Source organism: Calypte anna, chromosome 2 (genome assembly GCF_003957555.1).
Source record: "Calypte anna isolate BGI_N300 chromosome 2, bCalAnn1_v1.p, whole genome shotgun sequence".
Classification (NCBI taxonomy): domain Eukaryota; kingdom Metazoa; phylum Chordata; class Aves; order Apodiformes; family Trochilidae; genus Calypte; species Calypte anna.
Window position 1 is genome coordinate 132,878,588 of NC_044245.1, and position 21,837 is coordinate 132,900,424.

General features: G+C 36.4%; 1 protein-coding gene across 6 annotated transcripts in view; it reads left to right on the forward strand.

Moving 5' to 3' along the window:
* The window catches only part of OXR1 (oxidation resistance 1), a 251,858-nt gene that overhangs the window by 223,304 nt on the left and 6,717 nt on the right, over positions 1-21,837 (forward strand). For 4 of the 6 annotated variants that reach the window (XM_030445954.1, XM_030445950.1, XM_030445953.1 and 1 more), the window contains 3 exons: positions 12,984-13,064; positions 16,207-16,332; positions 17,050-17,202. In XM_030445954.1, the coding sequence (XP_030301814.1) occupies positions 12,984-13,064; positions 16,207-16,332; positions 17,050-17,202 (360 nt within the window). The remainder of the gene's footprint in view (positions 1-12,983; positions 13,065-16,206; positions 16,333-17,049; positions 17,203-21,837) is intronic. The other 2 variants (XM_030445951.1, XM_030445955.1) reach the window with 1 other exon arrangement.

Genomic DNA, 21,837 nt, shown 5'->3' on the forward strand with positions numbered 1-21,837 from the left:
TGCATAAACGTAATTTTCGTGCCAATTAGTACCACAGATTTGGGACTACAGTATTTGAAAGCAGGGATCTTAATAGGGTTGATCTTATGCTTGAAGTTTAAGATGAGTGAAAAGAAAAAGCTGTTTGAATTTTCCAGCACTTTCCAAATTCCGCTTGAGAAAGGAGTTTTGAAAATTAACTGCTAATAATTCCTTATGGCTGCATAGAATTTGGCTTTTCTAAAGTGTTGTTGAAATTCCCTGTAGAGAATAAATGGTGGCTCCACTGGGTACCCATTGTATGGATAATACAGTAAAAACATAAAAAACAAACACACAAAAAAAAGGCCCAAGAGAATAAAGAACAAGTTTACCACACCTGATCAAAGAGCAACTTGAAAAAAAAAATTGCAAGAAGTGCTGCCTATTATGCATTATTTTCTATAACATTTCTTGGGAGACACTAAATTGTTTTAGTTCAGGAAAAAAATCATTGCTCTTCAAAGGAATCAGGTGTGTTTGGGAAGTGATACTCTAATTTTCTTGTTATTCTACTATTGTTTTCCTAGAACAGATTGTAAAACCTTGATGAGTTTGTTTCCGCTGCTGTTTCTATATGAAATTAAGTGGAAGGTGGCATTTTGAAGTTGACCATTTCAGGAAAAAGACATAGAAAACAAATACTCATGTAAAATATCATGAACCGTATCAGGAATCTAGTAGAGAGTTAAAGGAAGTAAATCAACTTTCTACTGGTTGATAACCTGATTTGAGCTGATAAGCTCAAATTTTTTTACAGAAGTTGGTACCCATATGTAAATCTGTTAAATTTTTCAGAGAATCAGTTTGTCATATCTGGGAAGAAAGGGCAACTGGAACTGACTTTATGCCAGAATGACTGATGTCATTGCTTATTGATTTGTTTGTTCCCAGGCAAGCCAATACAGCAGCATAAAACTAAGGTTTCTTCTTCTCAGTAAAAAATGCAAGTGACTAAATAACTTATAATTTGCACTGGCTTACTAGAGCTTCACAATTTGGTTCCTGTGATTTGTTTTTCTCAGTTTTCAGGGCTGCTTTTTAAATTGGAGTATCAAATTCTAAGAATAATCCTCATTTGTACATATGCCTCATGTAAAATCTGAGATTTTTGAGGGTGCTTATCTTCAGTGCATCATCATGTTTGTGACTTCATGACAAACCATGGTGACCAACTCAGCAAGTTCTAAATCAGCTGAGTCATAGTGCCCGTGCTCCCACTATTGCCCTGTGCTTCCTTAAGCAGAAGGAGCAGGGGAAATAATTTCCTTTTACTAACAAAATATCACCCATAAAGCATGCATATGAAATATAGGAATTGTAAAATTCAACATCTCAATGTTTCTGTCACAGTGTTATCAGGACATTTTGTTAGCTTTTAGGTGAAAAAGAATAGTGCCATCTAATCAAACTGCAAAGATGTTCTTTCACACCCAGCATCCAGTCTTCCTACTCAAGTTCTGAGAATGTTACTGAACTTACTCTTCTGTTTCTACTTTGAGATCTTGTCAGCTAGCAACTTGAAATCTAGTATGGCAAAAGGTGTGAAGTAGATAATTGATTTGGGGTGCAAATAAGATATTTCATAAGTTCTACCTGTACTCATTGGCACTCTCCTTTTTCTGTGCTGCTACTTTAATATATTTTGTGATAGATTAGTTTATTAGGAAAAACTTCATAAATAATCTCTGAAAGAACTCTGGACTTCTGCCTTGAACATGGATTTTGTGGCACTATTTAGCTTGGTTACAGACTAGCAATGACAAAAGCAAGATTAACATTCATTGTAATGAGGTACAGTTTGTTTTGTATTGGTTAGGTAGCAAATAAGTGAATGCTCTTAAGTGTGTGCTAGTGTTACACACATATACACACACACACAGAGTATTCCTCTCTAGAGTATTTTTAATCAAGAACTTCTAGGATGAGACATATATTAATCTGCAACAAGACTCAAGGTTCTGATTCAAATAACAGATCAGTATAACTCATAAATGGACAGAAGACTGAAGGGGGATCTTATTTTATTTATCTTTAAGGGATGTTCCTGGGGTCAAGCTTCTTGTGTAGGCTTCTTTCTCTGACTAAAATCTGACTTAAATATCTTCCACCAGTGTGGAAATAAGACTGTTAAAGGGCAGAGTTGGAGGTCAGTCATGAGGGAAAGCTTTTGCAACTTTTAGGGCTGCAGTGTTTCATGATGATGCTCAGGCTTTCCTGGCCTGCTTTCCATCCACCCTCCCCCTCCAGCAGATGCTCCAGCTGCCCGGCAGCAATCAGCTGGTGGTAGCTGCTGCTGCTGGACTGATGAACATCAAAAACAGGCTGGCAGGAGGTCTGGTAAGAGAGTTACTAGTTTATTTATTCCCATTAAACTTTGCAACTGTAATTAAATGAAAAAGTGAGTTGTGAGGTCTACCAAAAACTTGCTCTGTTGTTGTTTGAGCAAGCTTTGAGAATCTTTTTGAGAAGCTGTGGGAGGAGCTAGTTTTATTTAGTTAGAATCTAAAAACTTCCAATCTGTTTGAATTGTTTAATATTAAATTCCCTACAACAATAACAACAACAACAACAAAAGCATGTGATGGCTTAGATTCTTTTCTTCCTCCCCCATTTTTGGAGAAATGGTGTGTTGGTTAGCATTCTGTGGGGGTGTTAGTTGTGTGACTGGCTTTTGATTTTTGGCTAGAAGTCACATATCCAGAGATAGTCTGAAATAGTTTTTCTGCATACTTGCCATTCCTTTTACAATTGCCAGACTTAGGGTGGAGTATGTAGCTTGTATTAAGCTTTTTTTTATATATTGGAAATACTTTTCTCACTTAAAACAGTTGTATTCCATTTTTTATTCTTGTATTACCTCATTATTTTTTAAAAACATGAAAAAAAGTTGAGCATATGGCTTATTGTTTGAAACTTGTACTATTTGACTGATTCTAATGTGTTATTGTATATTTGAGTTTCCTAATCTTAACGTCAAATGTCTCAGTGATAAAAATGTTCTTACTTGCCACCTTAATAATTCTCATCAGTTGATTTTTAGTTACCAGCTCCTGAGAAAGATTTTTATTATTATTATTATTTATTTTGGGTTTTTTTAACTGAATAGAAAAATATTTTATCCATTTGAATTACACTGAGTTGGATACTAATGCAAGGTGAGGTGTTCCAGTGCACAATCTGCACAGTAAGTACAAGTTCTGATACTGGTTTTCTCTGCTTGGATATCTTGGCTTGTAGATCACAGTGCAGCAGCACAAGTGAGTGATGTTTTCATCTTGTTCTGATGCTGCCTTGGCCTGTTTAATACTTTAGCCACGACTCAGAGCACTGAGTATGAGAAAGGGAGAAAAAAGCATCCAAGTGTTACTACTAGGAAGTTCTCAAGGGATTGCTGTGCATATGTGTGCTGTTGCACACACCTGTTTAAATAAACATTCTTCCTTAAGGAAAAAAAAAATGTAGTCATTATTCCAAAAATACTTTGTAGTTGGATCTAGCATTTAACCCATACAGCAAGATTAGTTTATAGACAGAAGGATTAATTTTCTTGTAGCTTATAAAGCTGAAGATGCTGCAAAGCTAACAGTTCTTGAATCTTTGTAAGTCCTTTTTGAAGGAATATATAATTTAAAACTTCATCAACTACTTTTTAAATTGGTTCTGGACTCTTCAGAAATAGCTGAGGGTTTATATGCAGTTGCAATGTAAGTAAGACAAACTATTATTTAAACATAGAGTGCAAATGTGTTGCCATTAGAACTTGTTTGTGAGCAATTATTGTGTAACAGAATATTATGAGTCATTCCTGGGGATTTTTTTTTTATTATTATTATTCAGTACTCTATACAAAAAATTAAATGCTACTGTATCTTTAAATAGTTTAGCCTTTGTAACAAACCAGTGCTCTGCAACCACACGTGAATACAGGAAACTATCGTCAGCATTTAGCGATACAAATCCTCCTGCTATACACTCCTTCATTTGTTCCCTGCCATGTCAGTCAAATGTGTGTAGCAAACTATCCTGTCACCATTGTGGGGCTCTGCTTGTGCCTGGAACTGACAGAAGGTACAGAGAATGCTTTCAAACAGCCTTGAATGATTTTTTTTTTCCCTATTATTATTTCTTTTTTAGTCTCATTTTATTTTTAGAAGGGAAATGTCTCGTCTCTGGTATGGGAAGAAGGGAAGGAAGCACCAGCCAGTTAATCATAAATATGCTCTGGTAATTTTCAGTGTAGTATGTTCATTTTTGTTACTGCATTCTTGTAATGTGGTGGTGCAGAGACAGTTTCTGAAAGTTTAAATTTGGAATGTGTAAACAGGATGCTGAGTCACAAATTTTCATTAGTTTTAGGTTCATAATGTGATTGATGGTATTCTATTTGCAATAGGTAAGAGAAACTACTTTTGAGCCTTAAGGGGTTCAGCAGTTTAAGGGTGGGTTTTTTTCTTTGGAATAATGTGGGTTTTTTCAGCAAAAACAGCTTTTATAGCTTAATACTGTAAACAGTGATGTGCATTGACATGGAATTAGAAAAGTGTGTTATCTCCTGAGTGTTTGATGAGACCTTTGCAGAAGTCATTCAGACTTATGAAGGTCAGTAATACTTCCAAGTTAATGGAGATGCATATGCTGTAGTCCCACTTTCACATTTCTAATGAACAGGGGACCAATACCACTTTTCTACAATGTGTTAGGTTTATTAAAGTAATCATGGTGTTTTCTCAGTGTTGTTTTCCCCAAAAAGGCTGTGTTACTATGTAAAGGAAATGGTTCTCAGTGAGACTTCTAAAACAGTAACATCTTGGGGATAGGGAGGAAGTGATCTTGAAAGTATACTTGTTGTGCTGTTACAGCTGGAAGATGTTTTTCATTAAGACTGCCTGCAATAGGCTTTTTTACTTACTTTTTCAGAGTTACAGGTTTCTGGGGTTTGGTGCATACTACTTTCAGAAGTGCTGTTGACTTTGGATTTTATTTTGATCGTCATTCGTAGCCAGGTTACTTGGAGAATGTGAAATTGCCATGTGGCAACAATTGGGTCTTTAAATGTGTGTTCCTAAATAATAAAATATTTTTTTAAATGGCAGGCTCTTAATTTTCCTCTGTGGCAATAGAATTTAGAATGTAATTCCTGAATTAACTCAATGTAATTTGAATATACATTGCAGTGTCAATGGTATCTGAACTTTAAAAAAAAAGGTATTCTGTAATATATATGTAGATATATAGATATATCTTGCCTGTCTAATTAAAAAGTAGTATCCTTTCTTACAGTTATTTCCCTTAAGACCAAAACTTCATTTTTATCAGTGTCCAACAATGCTAATAAAAGCAATAGTTAGCAGCTCTTAAGGAGATGTTGACCTGAAGAAGGATACATGAGGATCATCTTTGCTCTGAGAGAGGTAGAGAACAAGTTATTTGAATGTGTAAAACAAGTCAAATCAGAAAAAAAAAAAAAAGGGTACAGAAGTGTCTGCAGAAGGGAATATTAAATGTTTCTTTGTGGACAAGACATGCTCTGTTCTTAAAGTTAGGTTTCTTTCCCTCAGTGATCCTAAAGCTACTCTGCAAGTGTAACCTTATAGAAGAGAGGGAAGGAGCATTAGTAACTATTAATTGTGTTCTGCAAGACAAAGTGGGGAATGCAAAGAGACTGGCTGCATGTGTTAAGTATAGGTTTTTTGACAGTGTTTCATCAGGTTTTTTTCTGAAATTTGTTCTGAAGCAGCATTATTGCTGATCAAATGGAGTGATAAAATAAGAAGGCTCACTTCAAGCAACTAAGTTGCTCTGGATTATTTACCTAAAATGTCTTTTCTATTTTTGTGGTTACACAATAATTTTGAGCTGAACAATATAGGGGCTCAATTTCCTAGGGTAAGAGATCAAAATATTGGTGACTAACCAATGCATTATACTCCTTCAAATAAACAGTAGTATTGCCTTTCCACCTTTTTTTGGTAAACCCATGTAGTATTTACTGTGTCTTTAAGGTATTGCAACACAATAGATGCCTCAAAGTTTCTAGAATGTAAAAAATTCAGGTAACCATTCTTTCTATCAAAGCATTTTAGACAAGAGACAATGCAAGAGAACAGAAGGTAGATTGCCTTCTTTAGGAATGCTTCTTCCAGTGCTTTGCAGAGGATCCAGAGGCAGTACAGCCAAAGAGGCTGTAAAAAAAAACTTTTCCTTGGCTTTTGTGTTTTTAAGATATCATGCAAGGAAATGAAATTGGTGGGGTTTTTTAATAGTCTGCAGTTTCTTGATTAGTTGACTGTGTAGTTGGCAAGCTAATGGCTGTAGTTCTTTGCCTGTTATGGAGATACAATATTAGGTGCTTACATGTGAAAAGATGAGCATTTAGCACTTCATCCCTATGGATGTCAGAACTGCACAGCTCCATCAATCCAATAATACTGCTACAAAGATCTCTTTAAAATTAGTTTTCCATGCTAAGTTCTGTTTTAGAGCAACTGACTGCACTTATCATCTGAATCTCTTTAAAAATAAGAGTGCAACCCAATACCTTGTTATACCAGTCACTGAGGCTAGAACCTTTCCTTTCCCTGCTATAATGCTGCCCTAAATAATTAGAGGGTTTATGCATTATACCTTGACTAGATCCTCTGATTAGTCATTATTATATTATTTACCTTTTTCAAAATTGTGAAATATTAGGTCTCACTACAAATGCAATTGAAGTACAGTAGCAGATAAACATTTGAAAAGGTGGATTATAAATTTGAAAGGAAACAAATGAGTAGTAGGAGCTTATATTTTCTCTGTATGTTTTTAATGGTCTGTGCAATCTGAAGTTGATAGGTAGTTAATCCTTTCCGATTAAAAGAGCCAAATATTTCCATACTGGACTGGGATTTTGTTACCTACTTATGAGTATGTATAGCACTTGCTTATAATACCTGGGAGGATCTCTGTATAGTACTGTTGGAAATGAGATGTAATTGTACCTGTCCTGCCAGTCAGGCACCAGGTGCTGTGGTTTCAGCAACTGAAGCTCTGGTTTCTCTGCTTGATAGTGCTGAAATTTCCTGAAATTATTTTTCAAGAGAACTGGGTTTTATTTGTAATACTGCTATAGATCTTTTTGCTTTGGACAAAATGAATCAAGTTACCTCTTTAAAAAAAATAAATCCGTAATATAATTGTTAGTTCTTTGCACAAACATCCTAATGTTTGTGTAATGTTTGACCATGTTAAATGTTAATGTAGTTGTCTTGCTGGTACTATCATATCTCTCAAATTAGTGATTTCTCATATATGGAAAAAATAGCTTGCTATAAAGGTTTTGAGACTTGGTGTAACACTTTCTGTGTGCTGCAGGCTTTCTTGTCAAGTTTATTTGTTAATTCTAGTTATTGCAGATATTTTAATTTATCTTCAGTATATGTTAATTACAGTTTGGTACAGTTGTTGTGAGCTTAGGGCACTTTGAGGCAAATCGTTAATAGTCCATCCTGCAAAGCTGTGGGAACAATACTGATCCACAGGGAAAATGTTATGGTCATGTAAGAGAATCAGCTCTTCTATTTGGTGTCCAGAACAGTTCTGAGAAAATCAGTTTTAAAGATACTGAAAGAGAGAGACCACCACAGTGCAAGACAGTGCAGGGGACTGCTGGGATTTTGCAGTTCACCTCCTTTGCTTAAATTTACTACATCTTGTACCTTCCCTTCCATGTCACTAGCAAGAGTGACAAGGAGTTGAACTTGTTGAAAACAACACATGACAGAAAATAGCTAGCTTTGAAGCCATACTCATCAAAAACTAATCAAATTCCATTAGTCTTAATTTTTTCAGCATGATGCCTTTATAATTGTTTATCTGTGATTGTAAACCCCGTGTATTAATTGATTGCTGTGATCAATAAATCCCAAACAATTGTGGTAATGAAGATATGCTCTTTATTATTGCTTTTTCTCATGCACTGTCTAACAGTTTAGGAGAAAACTAAATTGGTCTGAGAAATAAATTTAGTATTTTCTCTTCCAGTATTCATAGCAACAATCAGTTCAGAAATGCATTTTTTATTTTTATTGTCAGTTATTTACAGCTTTTAGAAAGGGTTTGATCCTTCACTCTTTACTTACTGACAAATTGGACATGAACAGATATTTTGGAATAGTTTTGTAAATGGTCTTATAAAATTATACTGTGGGTTGTGTTTTTTTTTAATATACTGCTACTTTAAAGGAGAAAAATTTTTGGACTCTCAGGAAATAATGTTTGTAAAGGTTGCAGTTCACTACCTGATTTTATATTCTGATATTAAGATTCAATGTGAAATTGTTCAGCTTTCATTCTCTTTCTTAATGTTTATTTTTTCTTTCATAATCATAGGGTTATAAATAATGAATGTTGAAGCAAACCACTTCTGCTGTTATGCTTTCTCCGTTCTTATCTTTCAGAACCACTGTTCAGCTCTGATAAAATTCTCCCTTTCTTTGGAGACAGTTTCAGCTACTTGATAACTGAAGGTTCAGTTGTTCTTGGTTTGAGGGTATCAATTATATTGTCCTGTGCATACTACATCCATGTATGCTGGTCACTTGTAGCTTTGTTAGTCTGGCAGAGGAATGCTTTGCTGGTGTAAGAAATTTTCTCATTTATGGCTGCATATAGCAGATTGATGTGACCAGTGGCTGAAAGGGCTAATGTGTCCTTATTCATGGCAGGCTGTCCTCCATAGGCATTCAAACAATTGTAAATATGTCTTCTTTTAATGCAGCTTTAAAGGGGAAAAAAAAAAAGTTATATATTAAGAGTTTTGATTCTTGTTTTGCTCACTGCAAATGCAATATCTCAATATTTAGGTACTCTGGTGACTTCCAGAAGAATAACGTTTAGAAACAAGTGTTTTGCCGAAAGAAGTATCCCAAACCTCTATATTGCTTGACTCAGTAGTATGCAAGCACTCAATTTGACTTACTGTTAAATATTAAAAGTGTAATGTGTTCTGCTAAGTGGTTAACTCAGATATACATGGTGTGGAGAGGCTAGCTCCAAGGCATTCACACTGCAGGATTTGTGCCTGTTCTCATTAATGTTGCTATTATGAATAGAGCAGGTGATATTAGAGCTCTAAGGGATATATTCCATGTCATTTCAAACTTGATTAGCCCTTGAAATTGTCCAGCAGTAGATTGTTCCAAGTCTCAGACTTATATTTTGCCCTGAAGGATACTGATCTGGCCGTACACGTTTTGGAGTTTTTTTGGGTTTTTTGTTTGGTTTTTTTTTTTTTTTTGTCTCTTCCACCCAGCACCCAGATTAATCATTAAAGGTTTAGATGTTTTTCTCTCTTTTGTGCATTATTCTTGAAGCAAAAATAACTAGGGAGAGAAGAGGGGGTCCTTCAGGAACATTTCCTAATCCTGGAAAAGTAGCTTTTCTGATAATGGCATAATTAAGAGAACACAGTAAATGAAGCACATAGCAAACTCCTATAGGCAGACTTGCACTTTAATTCAGAGTAGAATACTTCAATAGCTAGAATTTTGGGCAATTTGGTGATTTCTTTGTTAAAATGTGGACTATATTGGAATTGGAAAGTTTTGTCCTGTACCTTAAGGACTTAAATGTAAGAATTTATTCAGGTTGGCTCAGGACCTTGCTCAGTCAAGCTTTGGAAGCCATTAAGGATGGAGATTCTGCAGCCTTCCTGGGAAGCCTGTTCCCATCCTTAGTCATCAGTAATATCAACCCTTTGAAACCCAGTGGTCCAGCCTTGTTCTCTACAAATTTGATACATAACTGATTTAATTGCAAGGCTACCAGAGAATAGAATCAAAAGCCTTGGTGAAATATAGTTAAATGGAATCCACTGTTACCTGCCCAAACCAGAAAGAACTTTAGTACAGATAAACATTTTGAACTGAAAACCACAACCCAGTATGATTTATGCAAAGCTATATTTGTCTTTCACGAGTGGAAGATATTCTGGGTATTTCTAACACTCCATGAAAACCTAGTGAAATTCTCTGTGTAAGAACGGAAATTTAAAATCAGGCAGAAAGTATCTCCTTGAATGATCAGGAAAACAGTTGATGTCAAGGTGGAGAGGAAGGGAAGAAAATCATTGGTTTATTTAGTTTGGTGAGGTAGAGTGAAGGATTAACATGACAACAAGGAAGTAAAGCAAAGAAATCTTAGTGGAAGAGCAAACAGCATAAGCACACTATGAATTAAACCAGGTTACAAAAGAGAATAAAATTCTAATCATACTACTGACACTTCAAAACTACCCTCTGAAGACTTGCAGAAACAAATGCTAGCTGTTTTCAAGATACGCCTCAATCAGTTTCTCAATTAAGTTGTAGAAAGCAGTTTCAACTAGTCCTAAACATAGGTGACTTCATGATTACATGAGCTACAAAATCCTGAATTTCATAATTTTGGCTGCTGCAAACCAAAAATCATAAAATGGCTAGGGCTGGAAGGGACCTTAAAGGTCTTCTAGTTCCAATCCCCCTGCATGGGCAGGGACAGCTTCCACTAGATCAGGTTGCTGAAGACCCTATCCAAATGGCCTTGGAACACTTGCAGGGAGGGGGCAGCCGCAACTTCCCTGGGCAACGTGTTCCAGTGCCTGACCACACTCACAGGTGTCACAGGTTTGGGCCAGGCAGTATCAACTAGGCCTCTGCTTGCTCACCTCCCCTGTAGGACAAGGAGAAGGTTTGCCTTGTGGTTTACTCATAGTGTTTAGTATGTACTATATATTTTAATAAGCACTGCATTTGAGAGGCTGGATTCCTTGCTCTTAACTTTCCTTATTGCTACTTTAATGTAGCAAGACGAACCTCTTTTAGGGCGCGGCACTTCAACTAGATGTTCCAGCAGAGACTCACGAATAGTGCTCTGAGCCTATAGCCCTCAGGGCTGACTAGCCTGGATCGGTGCTGTTGCTCCAAGAGCAACCAACCTCTCTGCTGGCTAGCTCAGGACTGAGCTGAGCCTGTGTCTCAGGCCTCACCTTTTATTGGCCCCCTAATCCTGCTCCTGTGCAGTTAGGGCCTGCCTTAATCAGGCACAGGTGGGCTGGCAATTAGTGGCACCTGGTTGCCTCATTTCACTACAGTTTAATGTTCTATGACGTGGTATTTATGTTTGTCATTGCAAACCAATGGGCCACCATTATGTGGGCTTTTGTTCCCGAAACAGTTGCAAAGATGTAGTATGACAATGAGCAACAGGTCCAGGATGCCAAAGAGCTATCATTGTGTGGATACTTGAATGAGTAGTTATGTTTCTCTCAGGTAAGAAGTTTATCCACATAACTTGTGCACACTGTTCTGAGGATGCAGGCACTCCTATGGCATATGACAAGGTGTGTCAGATCTTGATCACTGAGCAAAAGAGACTGATAAGCAGCTCTCAGGTGCAGGGTAGGGACAGAATATGTGCTTGACAGGTCAAAGGCAAGATGACGTTGCCTGTAAAGTTCTTTACATTCCAGGATGAGAAACAGCAACTCTATAATGGTGTCAGGGATTATGACTTGTTTTTGAAGGAATCTCTACAAGTAACCACACATTTGTGTCCCATTGGGAATTGACTACTGACTCGCATTTGATAAGAAGCTGAGGTTAAAGAAATAACAAGGCTAAAGGGTCCTCATATGTTTTTAAGGATTAAATTCATGTAGTGCTGGTACGAACAATGTAATTTGCAATGAACTGTTATAGGAAATAAAAATAAACTATTACTTGTATGCTTGAGTGGAATACTGTTAAAGCTTTGCATATAGCTACTTGACTCGGAGAATGCGTAAGCCGTACAGTTTACAACATTTTTTTTTTTTAAGATAACAGAAGAAAATGGTGGAAATAATGGTTCTAGTACTTACTGATTCTTCAGTAAAAAAGCTGGGTGTCACAAGTATTCCTTTTTCCTTGCCTTGCAGTTGCATGGGGTAGAGTGAACCATCGCTGCTCAAGAGCCAGTCATGCATGACTGTGGGCTCTGTACTCAGGACAGTGGCGAGTATCTGGCCAAACTCCTTGTAGTAGGGGCAGGTAGATGGGGAGCTGCTGGACTTGTGGTTATCTTCCTTTGCACTGTGGTAGGCTTTGGAAGTTTTTAATACACTCTTACTACATGGGACATCCATTTAATCTCTCCACCAGCTGTTTAAGATGCTTTCATACAAATGATGATTTTGAGTCATTCTCAAAATCACATTATTTGCTGTAGTTACATCAAAATGAATGTTGTAGTCCTTTAGTCAGCTTGCACCTGAGCAGCATGTTCTAGAGCTTTCTGATGAAAGGCTTTCTGGCTGTATACTTTCTGCCAAAGTGGAGGTGCTATTTGTAGTGAGTGTGTTGACAGATGAGCAGGTCTTGAAGCTTTGAAGGTGAATAGAAAGTCTGAGATAAAGATATTGGGAGGTGATACCTGGGTGTTATTAAACTTTATTCCTGATACCTTGTCTTTGACTGTATCTTTACTGTGAGATAGAGGAGCCAGAACCTACTAAGACACCTGAGGTTTGCTTCTAGTCTTTATCTAGGAAAGCAAACCAGCTTCACAGGATTTATTAATCTGGGTGTAAGGAGTGTTTGAGAGGACTTTGTGCTGAAAAGTTTGGGTTAAGGCATGCAACTCAGATTGACTTCTAATTTAGCATCCTGATACTGGTAACTTTATGCACTCCTATATCAGTTCTATATTCATCCCAGAGCGGTGAGATATATCTGACTGCTAGTGCCAGTAGTGTTTGATTTGTAATTTTGCTGTGTCTACTCATAAGTCTAAAATCATCTAAGTGTGCATTGTCCTTGCAGAAACAAGCATCTTTTAGCACTCCTTGTTTGTTTGTTATCATTGCACATTTTCCCTCCATTACTCTCCTCCACTTTTTTCTTTCTTACCTTTTTACTTTTCTTCAACTGTCAGTGGAATTATTGTCTTCCTGTCTCCATATTCAGGTAGTGTCAGTGGCTGAGTATCACCGCAGGATCGATGCTCTAAATAGCGAAGAACTGCGCACACTCTGCAGACGTCTCCAGGTGCCCTCTTCAGTAGTTTAAACCCCATCTCCAGATACTAAACCATCTTTCTTTGTAATGTCTTTGATCAGGGCAAGTCCCACATTCAATGGGCTTGTCTTGTCTATGGCACTACAAGGATCCTGCAGAAAATTCCGTTGTTTTGGAAATATTTACTTGTGCAATGTTATGATGGAATGGGTAATTTTATGATGGAATTATTACTTCCAACCTTTTCAAACAGGAGTTTTCTGCCAGAATCTGAAAATTTATTCTCAGTACTGATTGACTTGGAGTGTTGTGTTTTAACTTCCACTTTAGACTGGTGTGTTGTGCTAGATAGAAGCTTTCCTAAAAAGAATGCAAACCAGGTTGAAGAATCCAAAACCTTGTTGCATGGGTGTTTAATTTTACATACGAATCGCTTATCAAGAATCTCATAGTACTTGGCAAGTATGAATCTTCACAACTTCTGTGAAATAGGTAAGTATTTTTCCCATTATGCAAGCAGGTAACTGAGGCAGTTCAGCACATCGGAGGTCATACATACAGAGCTGATAATGGACCTGTCTGTTCCAAAACCAATACTTGAAAACAGTACTTGGGGTTGGATTTTTGAAGGTTCACTGATATGGACTTCTAAACTGATATTTGCATTCTCTTTAGGTGTTTCTTAGGTCTTTAACAATTATAAAACTATTAGCTACCATATGTGTCATACATAACTTAGAGATGTATAATAATGCATTGCTTAGAGCTCCTTTGAAGCACAGAATGTTTTGTTTTCCTGAAGTAACCAGCTGCTGAACCTGTAAAAAGTTTTGTTTTTTTTATTTGGGTCTTGGCTTTTCTCACTTACTATGTAATTACACATGAACATTTTTTTTCTTACTTCTTTTTCCTGCTTACTAATAATTATTGATTTGTTGCTTTAAAATGTTTTGCACTTAGTAAAGTCACATAAATCAATTACAAGCATGAATGTAAAAACTACAGTTCTACTCTCTGGAAAAACTGGAAATTTTGAGAATAGAAAAATAATCTCATTGCCACATGAGAACAAAGCAGTTCCTTTTCTGGCAAGTGTTGAAGGAGAATCCATGTATTAATATCCTGGTAATGCAAAGGCTCTTTCCAAAATACCTTTTACGTACAATGCCCAAACTCAAGGTTTAGGCTGACTTGAAAAATCTGATGTGATGGGCTGGACCCTATAAGCTCTCTGCTCTGAGACCATTTAAGTGACTGTGTGGCAGTTACTGACCTCAGAACCCCTTGCAATCTGACTACAGGTCAGGCTGCTCTGTCAGAGTCTACTGGGAAAAAATTTAGCAAGTTTCAAAGATACACTGTGTTCAAGCAAATACATTTGAACAGACATGTCTGTCCATTTCTACTTTTCTGCTATACATTTAGGCAGTGTTGAGCTTAAATGGAGTTGAAGCAGTAGTGTATGCTGGATGAAAGGCAGTTAAACTGGAAAAGAGTTGGATTACCAAATAGGATGTTTTATAGATGGTATTCTGTAATATAATGTGTTGGCCCTCATTTTGTACATGGAGCTATATGAATAAAATACTTTTTGTTGTGCTGTGAAAATTAGCATATAGTTTATATTGAAAGTGCTTGTTACCTTCCACTGAAAAAATAGAAGATCTGAGCTTCTTAGTTCCATGATACTCCATTTCAGTGCACCTTTTCTTAAGAATTAATATTGTAATTAAGTTATTGTATGAATATGCTTTGATACCTTATAAGCCTGTTTTTAAGTAACAGGAATTTGTGGTAATTTTTTTATAGTTCTTAAGAGGGAGGAAAAGGATATCCTTTTGTCCAGCTTAGGTGGTGTACATGTTTAGTTACCTATATTTAGAGTTTTCTTTGACTTGGCATTTCTTTTGTTAACTAAGAAAGCTCTCTTTGCAAAAGCTTGGCAAGGTTTAGTTTAATGGTATTTGAAATACCGTGGTTGTGTCCTGTATGTTTAGAATATGAGGTATGTGGTAAATGCTGGTTATTGTTCTGGAGTTAGCAAGGTGTTTTGGCAGGTGTTGTCTTGAAATTCCAGGATTCAGGCTATAAATAATTCAGACAGTCTGACCTTCAGTGACCCTTGGTTCAGACTGGTGAATTATTTAGATGCACTTAACAAGAATAAGATTTTTTTCTTTAGAAATCTCTTTAACATTTTAAGTCTTGCTGTTATGGCTTAAGTTACTAACTTCCATTACTTTGTCCTACTCTGTCAAATGTCACTATCCCCACAGCCAGTTTTAACTATCCTTGCAGCAAGATTTTTAGAAGGAAACCTGTTTGAGTCTCACCGACTATACTTCTCAACACATGGCAATCAAGTTTGATAGTGCCACTGAATGTGGATTGGGGAAGAACCTGTCTGAACTATGAAATCTGATGAGGATTTTTATGGCCTTTTTCTAAAGGGTGATTTACAACAATTGAATAGGATAGATGTATTATTTTAAACTACTGCAGGATCGTCATGCATAATGCATCTTTGCCAGGTGCCAAAGCTCACTGTACAAGCAGTATTACTGCTGCTCTCCCCTTTTCACTTAATTCTTTTTTGATTCCCACCAGCAGATCAGCCTATGGAGCAGCAAGTCCTTGGAACTCTACTTAGATGTTTTACCCACATTACTTGACAGCATTATTTCCAAATGTCTACTGGATATCTGAAAACTTTCACAAGTACTCTAGAAGAATGTTGTTTCAAAAAGCACTAAGAAATGTCCATATTGAAGTTTTGGTTTCTTTTCTCTCTGGGTTTTTGTAATTTTAGTGCAAATGCTGCGGTAGTATTACTATGGAAGCACTGTGTAAGCTTACCTTTGAAAAGCATTTAAAGTCCTTCAGCTGTGTATGAGGGCTCTTTTGTTTTTTGTTTTGGTTTGTTTTTATAGCATAACAAACATAGCTTATTTCTGATAAGGTTTCCTATGTAATTTATCCTTAGTATATAGTTGACCACTGGCTTGCTATTGTAAACAGTGGAAATCTTGATCAGGTCAGATCTAATGGATTTCTTACCTTTTGAAGGAGTTGTGTAACTGAAAATCAGCAACTGCATGATTTTAAACCTGCAAAGCTTATCTTTCCTGTTTATGCAATTGAAATACTTATTTTCTTATTTTTCTTTTTGTAGATAACAACAAGAGAAGACACCAATTCAAAACAGGCAACAAGTATCAAAACAGACCTGGAGCCTGAAGCATTCCGGCCAAATCTTAGTGATCCCAGTGAATTACTACAGCCAGAACAAATTGAAAAGGTATTAACTTATATGTCTTTTTTTGCTTGTGCGTTGTTAATGTATCACAGATGCTGTGACCATAGTGTAAAACACACCTGTAGTAAGACTCATAAGCTCAATACAATAACTACAATGTTGCTTTTTTCCTTATCATAACTTCTAGTACACAGCAACACTAATCTCCTGTCTTTGCTTTTACTTTATTCTTCCTTGAAAACAGTTTGGCTTTCACCACAGTTCTTGCTGTTCAGTCCAAATTCACTTCAATGAACGTGTTCACTGAGGACTTGGATCAAGGGTGATTGCATTCAAAGGCACAGGAGAGCAACCATTGTTTTACCCTTCAATTTGTTACCTGTTGACTTGAATGATTTAGTTCCCCACTGCTGGAACATAGTATTGTTATGCAGGAGTAGCTATGTGGTTTTACTATCTGTAGATAAACCTTTTATTGAGCTTGCTAAACACATACTCTTCAGTTTCTAAACCATTCTTCTCCTGCAGGTCACTGGGATTAGAAGCTAGGAAAAGCTAGGAAAAGAAACCTCGTGAGAAACCCGACATAGAAAATAAACGTGTAAAGCTTCAGGGTTGGTCTGAAGATTTAAACTAGCTCTTAAAAGGCCACTTTTAGTAGTTCAGAAGAACAAAATCAGCTGTCATTTATATGTAATACAGTCTTAAAAATTCTAAAATGAGTATTAAATAAGAGGGTTGTTGTTGTCCTGTTAACAGCTCACAAAGTCTCTTCCACCACGGACCATTGGATATCCATGGACTCTTGTCTACAGTACTGCAAAGCATGGCATGAGCTTGAAGACTTTGTATCGAGCTATGCTGGGATTAGACACACCTGTGCTGTTGGTTATCAAGGACAGTGATGGACAGGTAGGAAAATGTCTGTGTGGAGGTAGAGAGCCCATCAAGAAAAATGTTTGAGGAGTATAAAGGAGTAAGTGATGTTTCAGTCCATCATGGGAGATAAAATTGTGCATATCAAGCTGGTTTTGCCCTTGCTAGTTATGTAGAGGCTTTTTCAAAATGCTTCACTGTCAAGTAATCATCTGAGGTACTACATTTGTAAGAAATACTTTAAGGATACAAGTTCACTGTCACATTTGTCTCATAATACCCAATAACAGAATTTACTTAGAGCATTTTTTTTATCACACTTAAAGCATGAGAAATATAGTCCCTAAAACTTTGTTTCCAGAAGGTCTTGTTGAGTTGAAATGTCATTGCCATCTGTGGCCAATTCTGTGACTGCATCCCCCTCTTTGTCTAGCTCAAGGGCTGGAGGATCTTGCCTGAATAATGAATTTTTGTTCCTTGGGTTTCCATAGTGGTTCTCTATTATCCTTTGAGTGGGGTTTGAATTCCAGAAAGTGGCTTGCATCTCACCATTTAAATGGCAAACATCCTTCTTCATGTATTTTAATAATAGGTAAACATTACTGGCAGCATGAGACTTCGATTCAATTCTCTTTCCTGCCTCAAGGATTCCCTAGAAAGGAAACTCCTTTCTAAATCTCTGCGAGTAGAGCACTGTTTCCCAAAAGATCTTCTAAAGGGGAACTTTATTTTTTAATCTTGAAGATATAAAACTATTTGGTAGTCTTGACATATCTCAAGAGATCCATCAACCTTTTCAGATATATTTTGGTAACTTCCTTTCTCTAATTCCCTTACTAGCTTCTCAAGATAAATTTTTTAAATATCGGCCTTTTAATACTCAATTATCTAGCCCAGAAAGAAAATGTTCTGTTGCTGAAAGTATACAGATGACTTTCTATTATATATATAACTGTCTTAGCTTGCATGCTCAAAATGTGTCATGGTTGCCCACTCATGTTGTAAATGTTGGATGTAATGTTGCATGTTGGGTTTTTTTGTTGTTTGTGAAACAAAAAATAACACCTCACATTGGAGGCTCATGCCCAGGAACATATATGAAAGTATTCCTCAGAGCTTTGGGTCACTGAACTTATCTTTCACAGTGTATGCCAAACCTTACCTAGGTTCCACCCAAGACTGAGTGAAATTCAGCAAGCAACATAAGCTGCAGACAGAAAGGTTCAGTCAAGCTTTACATTCTCACTCCTTCACTAGTGTAATGAGTGGTGTTTTCAGTAGTAATCTCTCAAATTATTAATGAGAAATGATTTTGTATTTAACAGCACAAAACTTAAGTTCAAACTGTCTTTGCATTCAAAACTTCATTAAGTGTGGGGTCTTTCTCCTCTTGATGCAAGGATCCGGTCATGAAAAATAATGGTAGCCTACTATGCCCTTTGGTAGCAGTTAATCACGATCATGCGGGATTTTTAAAGCAACGTTTGTATTTTTTGAAAAAGGTTAATTTTCTTTTAGTATTGTTTTAGATAGAACTAAAAAAAAATAGTACTTTTTATAGAAGAATGTATCCTGAAATAGTTCTCTAGCAATATGCTAAGATAGATACTATTTATGCCCTTCCAGAACGAATTTTGGGGGATCATGTTTATTTATATTTTATGCTCCAAGTTTTCTGCCTGTAATCTAAGATACCTACTTCAGAGAAGATTGCAGATGAGATTGAGCCTTTTTGAAGAATGACAGAATTATGACCAGAGAGTTTGCCACTTGCTGATCATACCTCTCAGTCTTCTTTTGCATTCTTTGTTCTGTCCTCTTTGAAGCATCTGTGCTTATGAAAGGTTCTGGTTTTGTCTCATCCTCTGTTGAGGTAACTTCCCTTCTAACTAGAATTAATTGATATCCTGGCCTACTTTCTCTGAGACCCTCTTCTTTATTGTGCATGATTATGAAGACAAACTTTATCTCACATAGACAACAGATTGAGTAAGAAGCAAGTGTACCTTGTAACTTTTTATGATATGGTTTATTAAGGGCTGTTAAGTCTCACCCTATTGGTTTTTTTCCCAGAATCTTTTCCAATCATGGTGTCTTTTAAAAATCAATTAGCAATTTTAGTGCCAAAACACTCAGCTGTCACAAACTAAAGTGGTTTTGTTCTTTTTTTCATTTTGTGAAAAAGTTGAACATTGTCTAGGTGAAAGCTGTAGTTTGAAGCAAACCAAATTGCCTACTGTAGTCAGTTCTAGAAGATTCTCTAAAAAGGTGCTAAATAAATCTGTAGATATCTACATTTAATTCTTAGGGAACATCTGTCTGTATGTTCATATCTGCTTCTGTTTGTGAAGACACCAAGCTCTGGTGTCATTTAAAAAGAATTTAACATCAAATATTTCAACAGGAGTCACTAGACAAGTCACAGTCTGGAAGTGGATTTAATTCACTTAATCACCCCATGGACTATATAGTTCTGTAATACCTTATTCTTCAGATTGTGTTATATGTACTACAGAAGTGTGAGACATGACCTTGGGAATTTTAGGTACCCTAACAATTAGCCACTACAATCTCATCTTGTGCAGAAATCTTACAGACATCACTTCTTCAATACATAAAATATCTGTTGAGAAGCAACTTGCTCTTTTGATGTAAACCCTGATTCTTTTAATGTTGCATATAGCAAAAATGTGGTGTCTTTCAAGACCCAACATTGTTGATGGAAAAGTACTGAACATGTACATAGGCTGTGAAATTCTGGTTCTGGAGATACTCAAAGCTTAACAGAACAAGACTGAGTTAGCCAAATGTAGCTCCAGAATTAGTATTCTGTTGAGTATTGAACTGAATGGAAGACCATCTGAGGGTCTTTATAACCTATTATTCTATTATTGGGAATAAAATACTTATGTATCTTTATATGAAGCTAGCTTCAAAATCTCTGAAGTGAAGCATGTAAGGTTTTCTGTATGTTTAGGATGTTACTAGCTTTGTGGTTTCCTGGTATTCAAATGACAGCCCTGCCATCATCTGTGGCAAATGCTGACGTGAGTGTTGTGTGAAAAGTTCATACCTGCGTAGAGGCTGAATTGAGATAATTTAGGATTGGCACGACTGTGTATATTGTTTGAAGAGAAGATTAATTTCCCTCAAGCAATGTCAATTGTTAATGAAATCTTGTATTTACGTCATTTTTTTAAAGTTACATTTACTTACTAGATGTAATCTCACCCCTGAAGGTGTTGATCCAAACTCCTTCCTGTGCAGTTCCTGGAAAATATTCATGTAGCTATATAAACATGGAATTTTCTTTAATTCAGCAGCCCATTTTGTTCTGTTCATGAGTCAAACTTTCTTAATTTGAATCCAATTGGTTGCTCTATTTAAGTTCTGTTATCTGCATACAGCGAGAACAGTTGTATGTCACAAAATGTGTCACAGAGAAAAGTTAACACCCAGGTTTCTGAAGTCTAATCTACTGCCCCAGACACTTGAAATCATAAGAAGGAAAAAAAGGTCTTGCCTATTATGTAGGCTTTTTAGAGATTACATATGCAAGGGCAATAGGGAAAAAAAAGGGGGGAGGGGAGGAAATGAAAGAAACAAAAATTAGTACTAGTTTTGGCAGAACTCAGCAATAGATGGAACGTGTTCCATCTAAGATGTTCCTTCTAACTTCATCCTTAGTTTTTACCCTTAACAGTTATAGTTAGTGGAACAGGTAATAAAGATCAGGTTAAAAAGGAAACATTGTCTTGAAGTTCAAATTCTGTTGTTATTGAAAATATGCAGGAAGTCAGGGTTGGAGATAATTGTTTTTGACATTGAAATAACCAAATAAACCCCTTAAAGAATGTTACATTGCTAAGCAACTCAGTTGATGTGAACTTGAGGACTAGAGTTATCAAATACCTAATATCTAAGGCTTTGATACGTGGTTAATTGTCTCTGGAGGACGATGAACCTGCAATAGAGAATTAACCAGTGTTACGACTTAAAAAAAAATCAGTATACAAGTCTCAGCTCTCTTCTGCTTTGTAACAGTGGGGTGTCAACAGTGACATAAAATGTGCAGTCCTACATGCATCACATTAATTTGTTTGCTATTATACATACATCTTTTGAAAATAAAGGTTTTGCAAGAGATGAGTGCTTGAAAGAGCAAAAGGATTTCAGAGCATCTGGCATGACTTAACTGTTTGACTTAAGACACAGTCTGATATGTATTTTCAGGCTGTTTTGAAGAAAATTACTCATTTGATGACCAACATTTTTTATTTTTATTTTTTCTCATAACCAGTCAGTGAAAAATTTAAACTGGAGGGCAGGACGGTGTTCTCATTCATAAGCACGTCTTTTCTTTGCATAACTCTTCAAGTTTTGCTGTCTTCTATTGCAGGTATAAGTTTCTGAAAAAGAAACTTTGTGAACAATACTAAATTCCTGAGAAACAAGGAATTTTCAAGCAGTGTTTTTTCTGAACTGGTAACACCAAATTGAGCTGGGACAGCCATTACTAGATGCTTAATAACTATATGAAACACTTAAGTTTCCAGATCTGAAGTTCATGCTCACTTTGTTAACAGCTACTGTAGAGCTCAACGTGTAAGGAATGCTTGGAAAACCTAATTACAGCTAACAAATTTCTTAAGATGGGCTCAAGAAAATAAT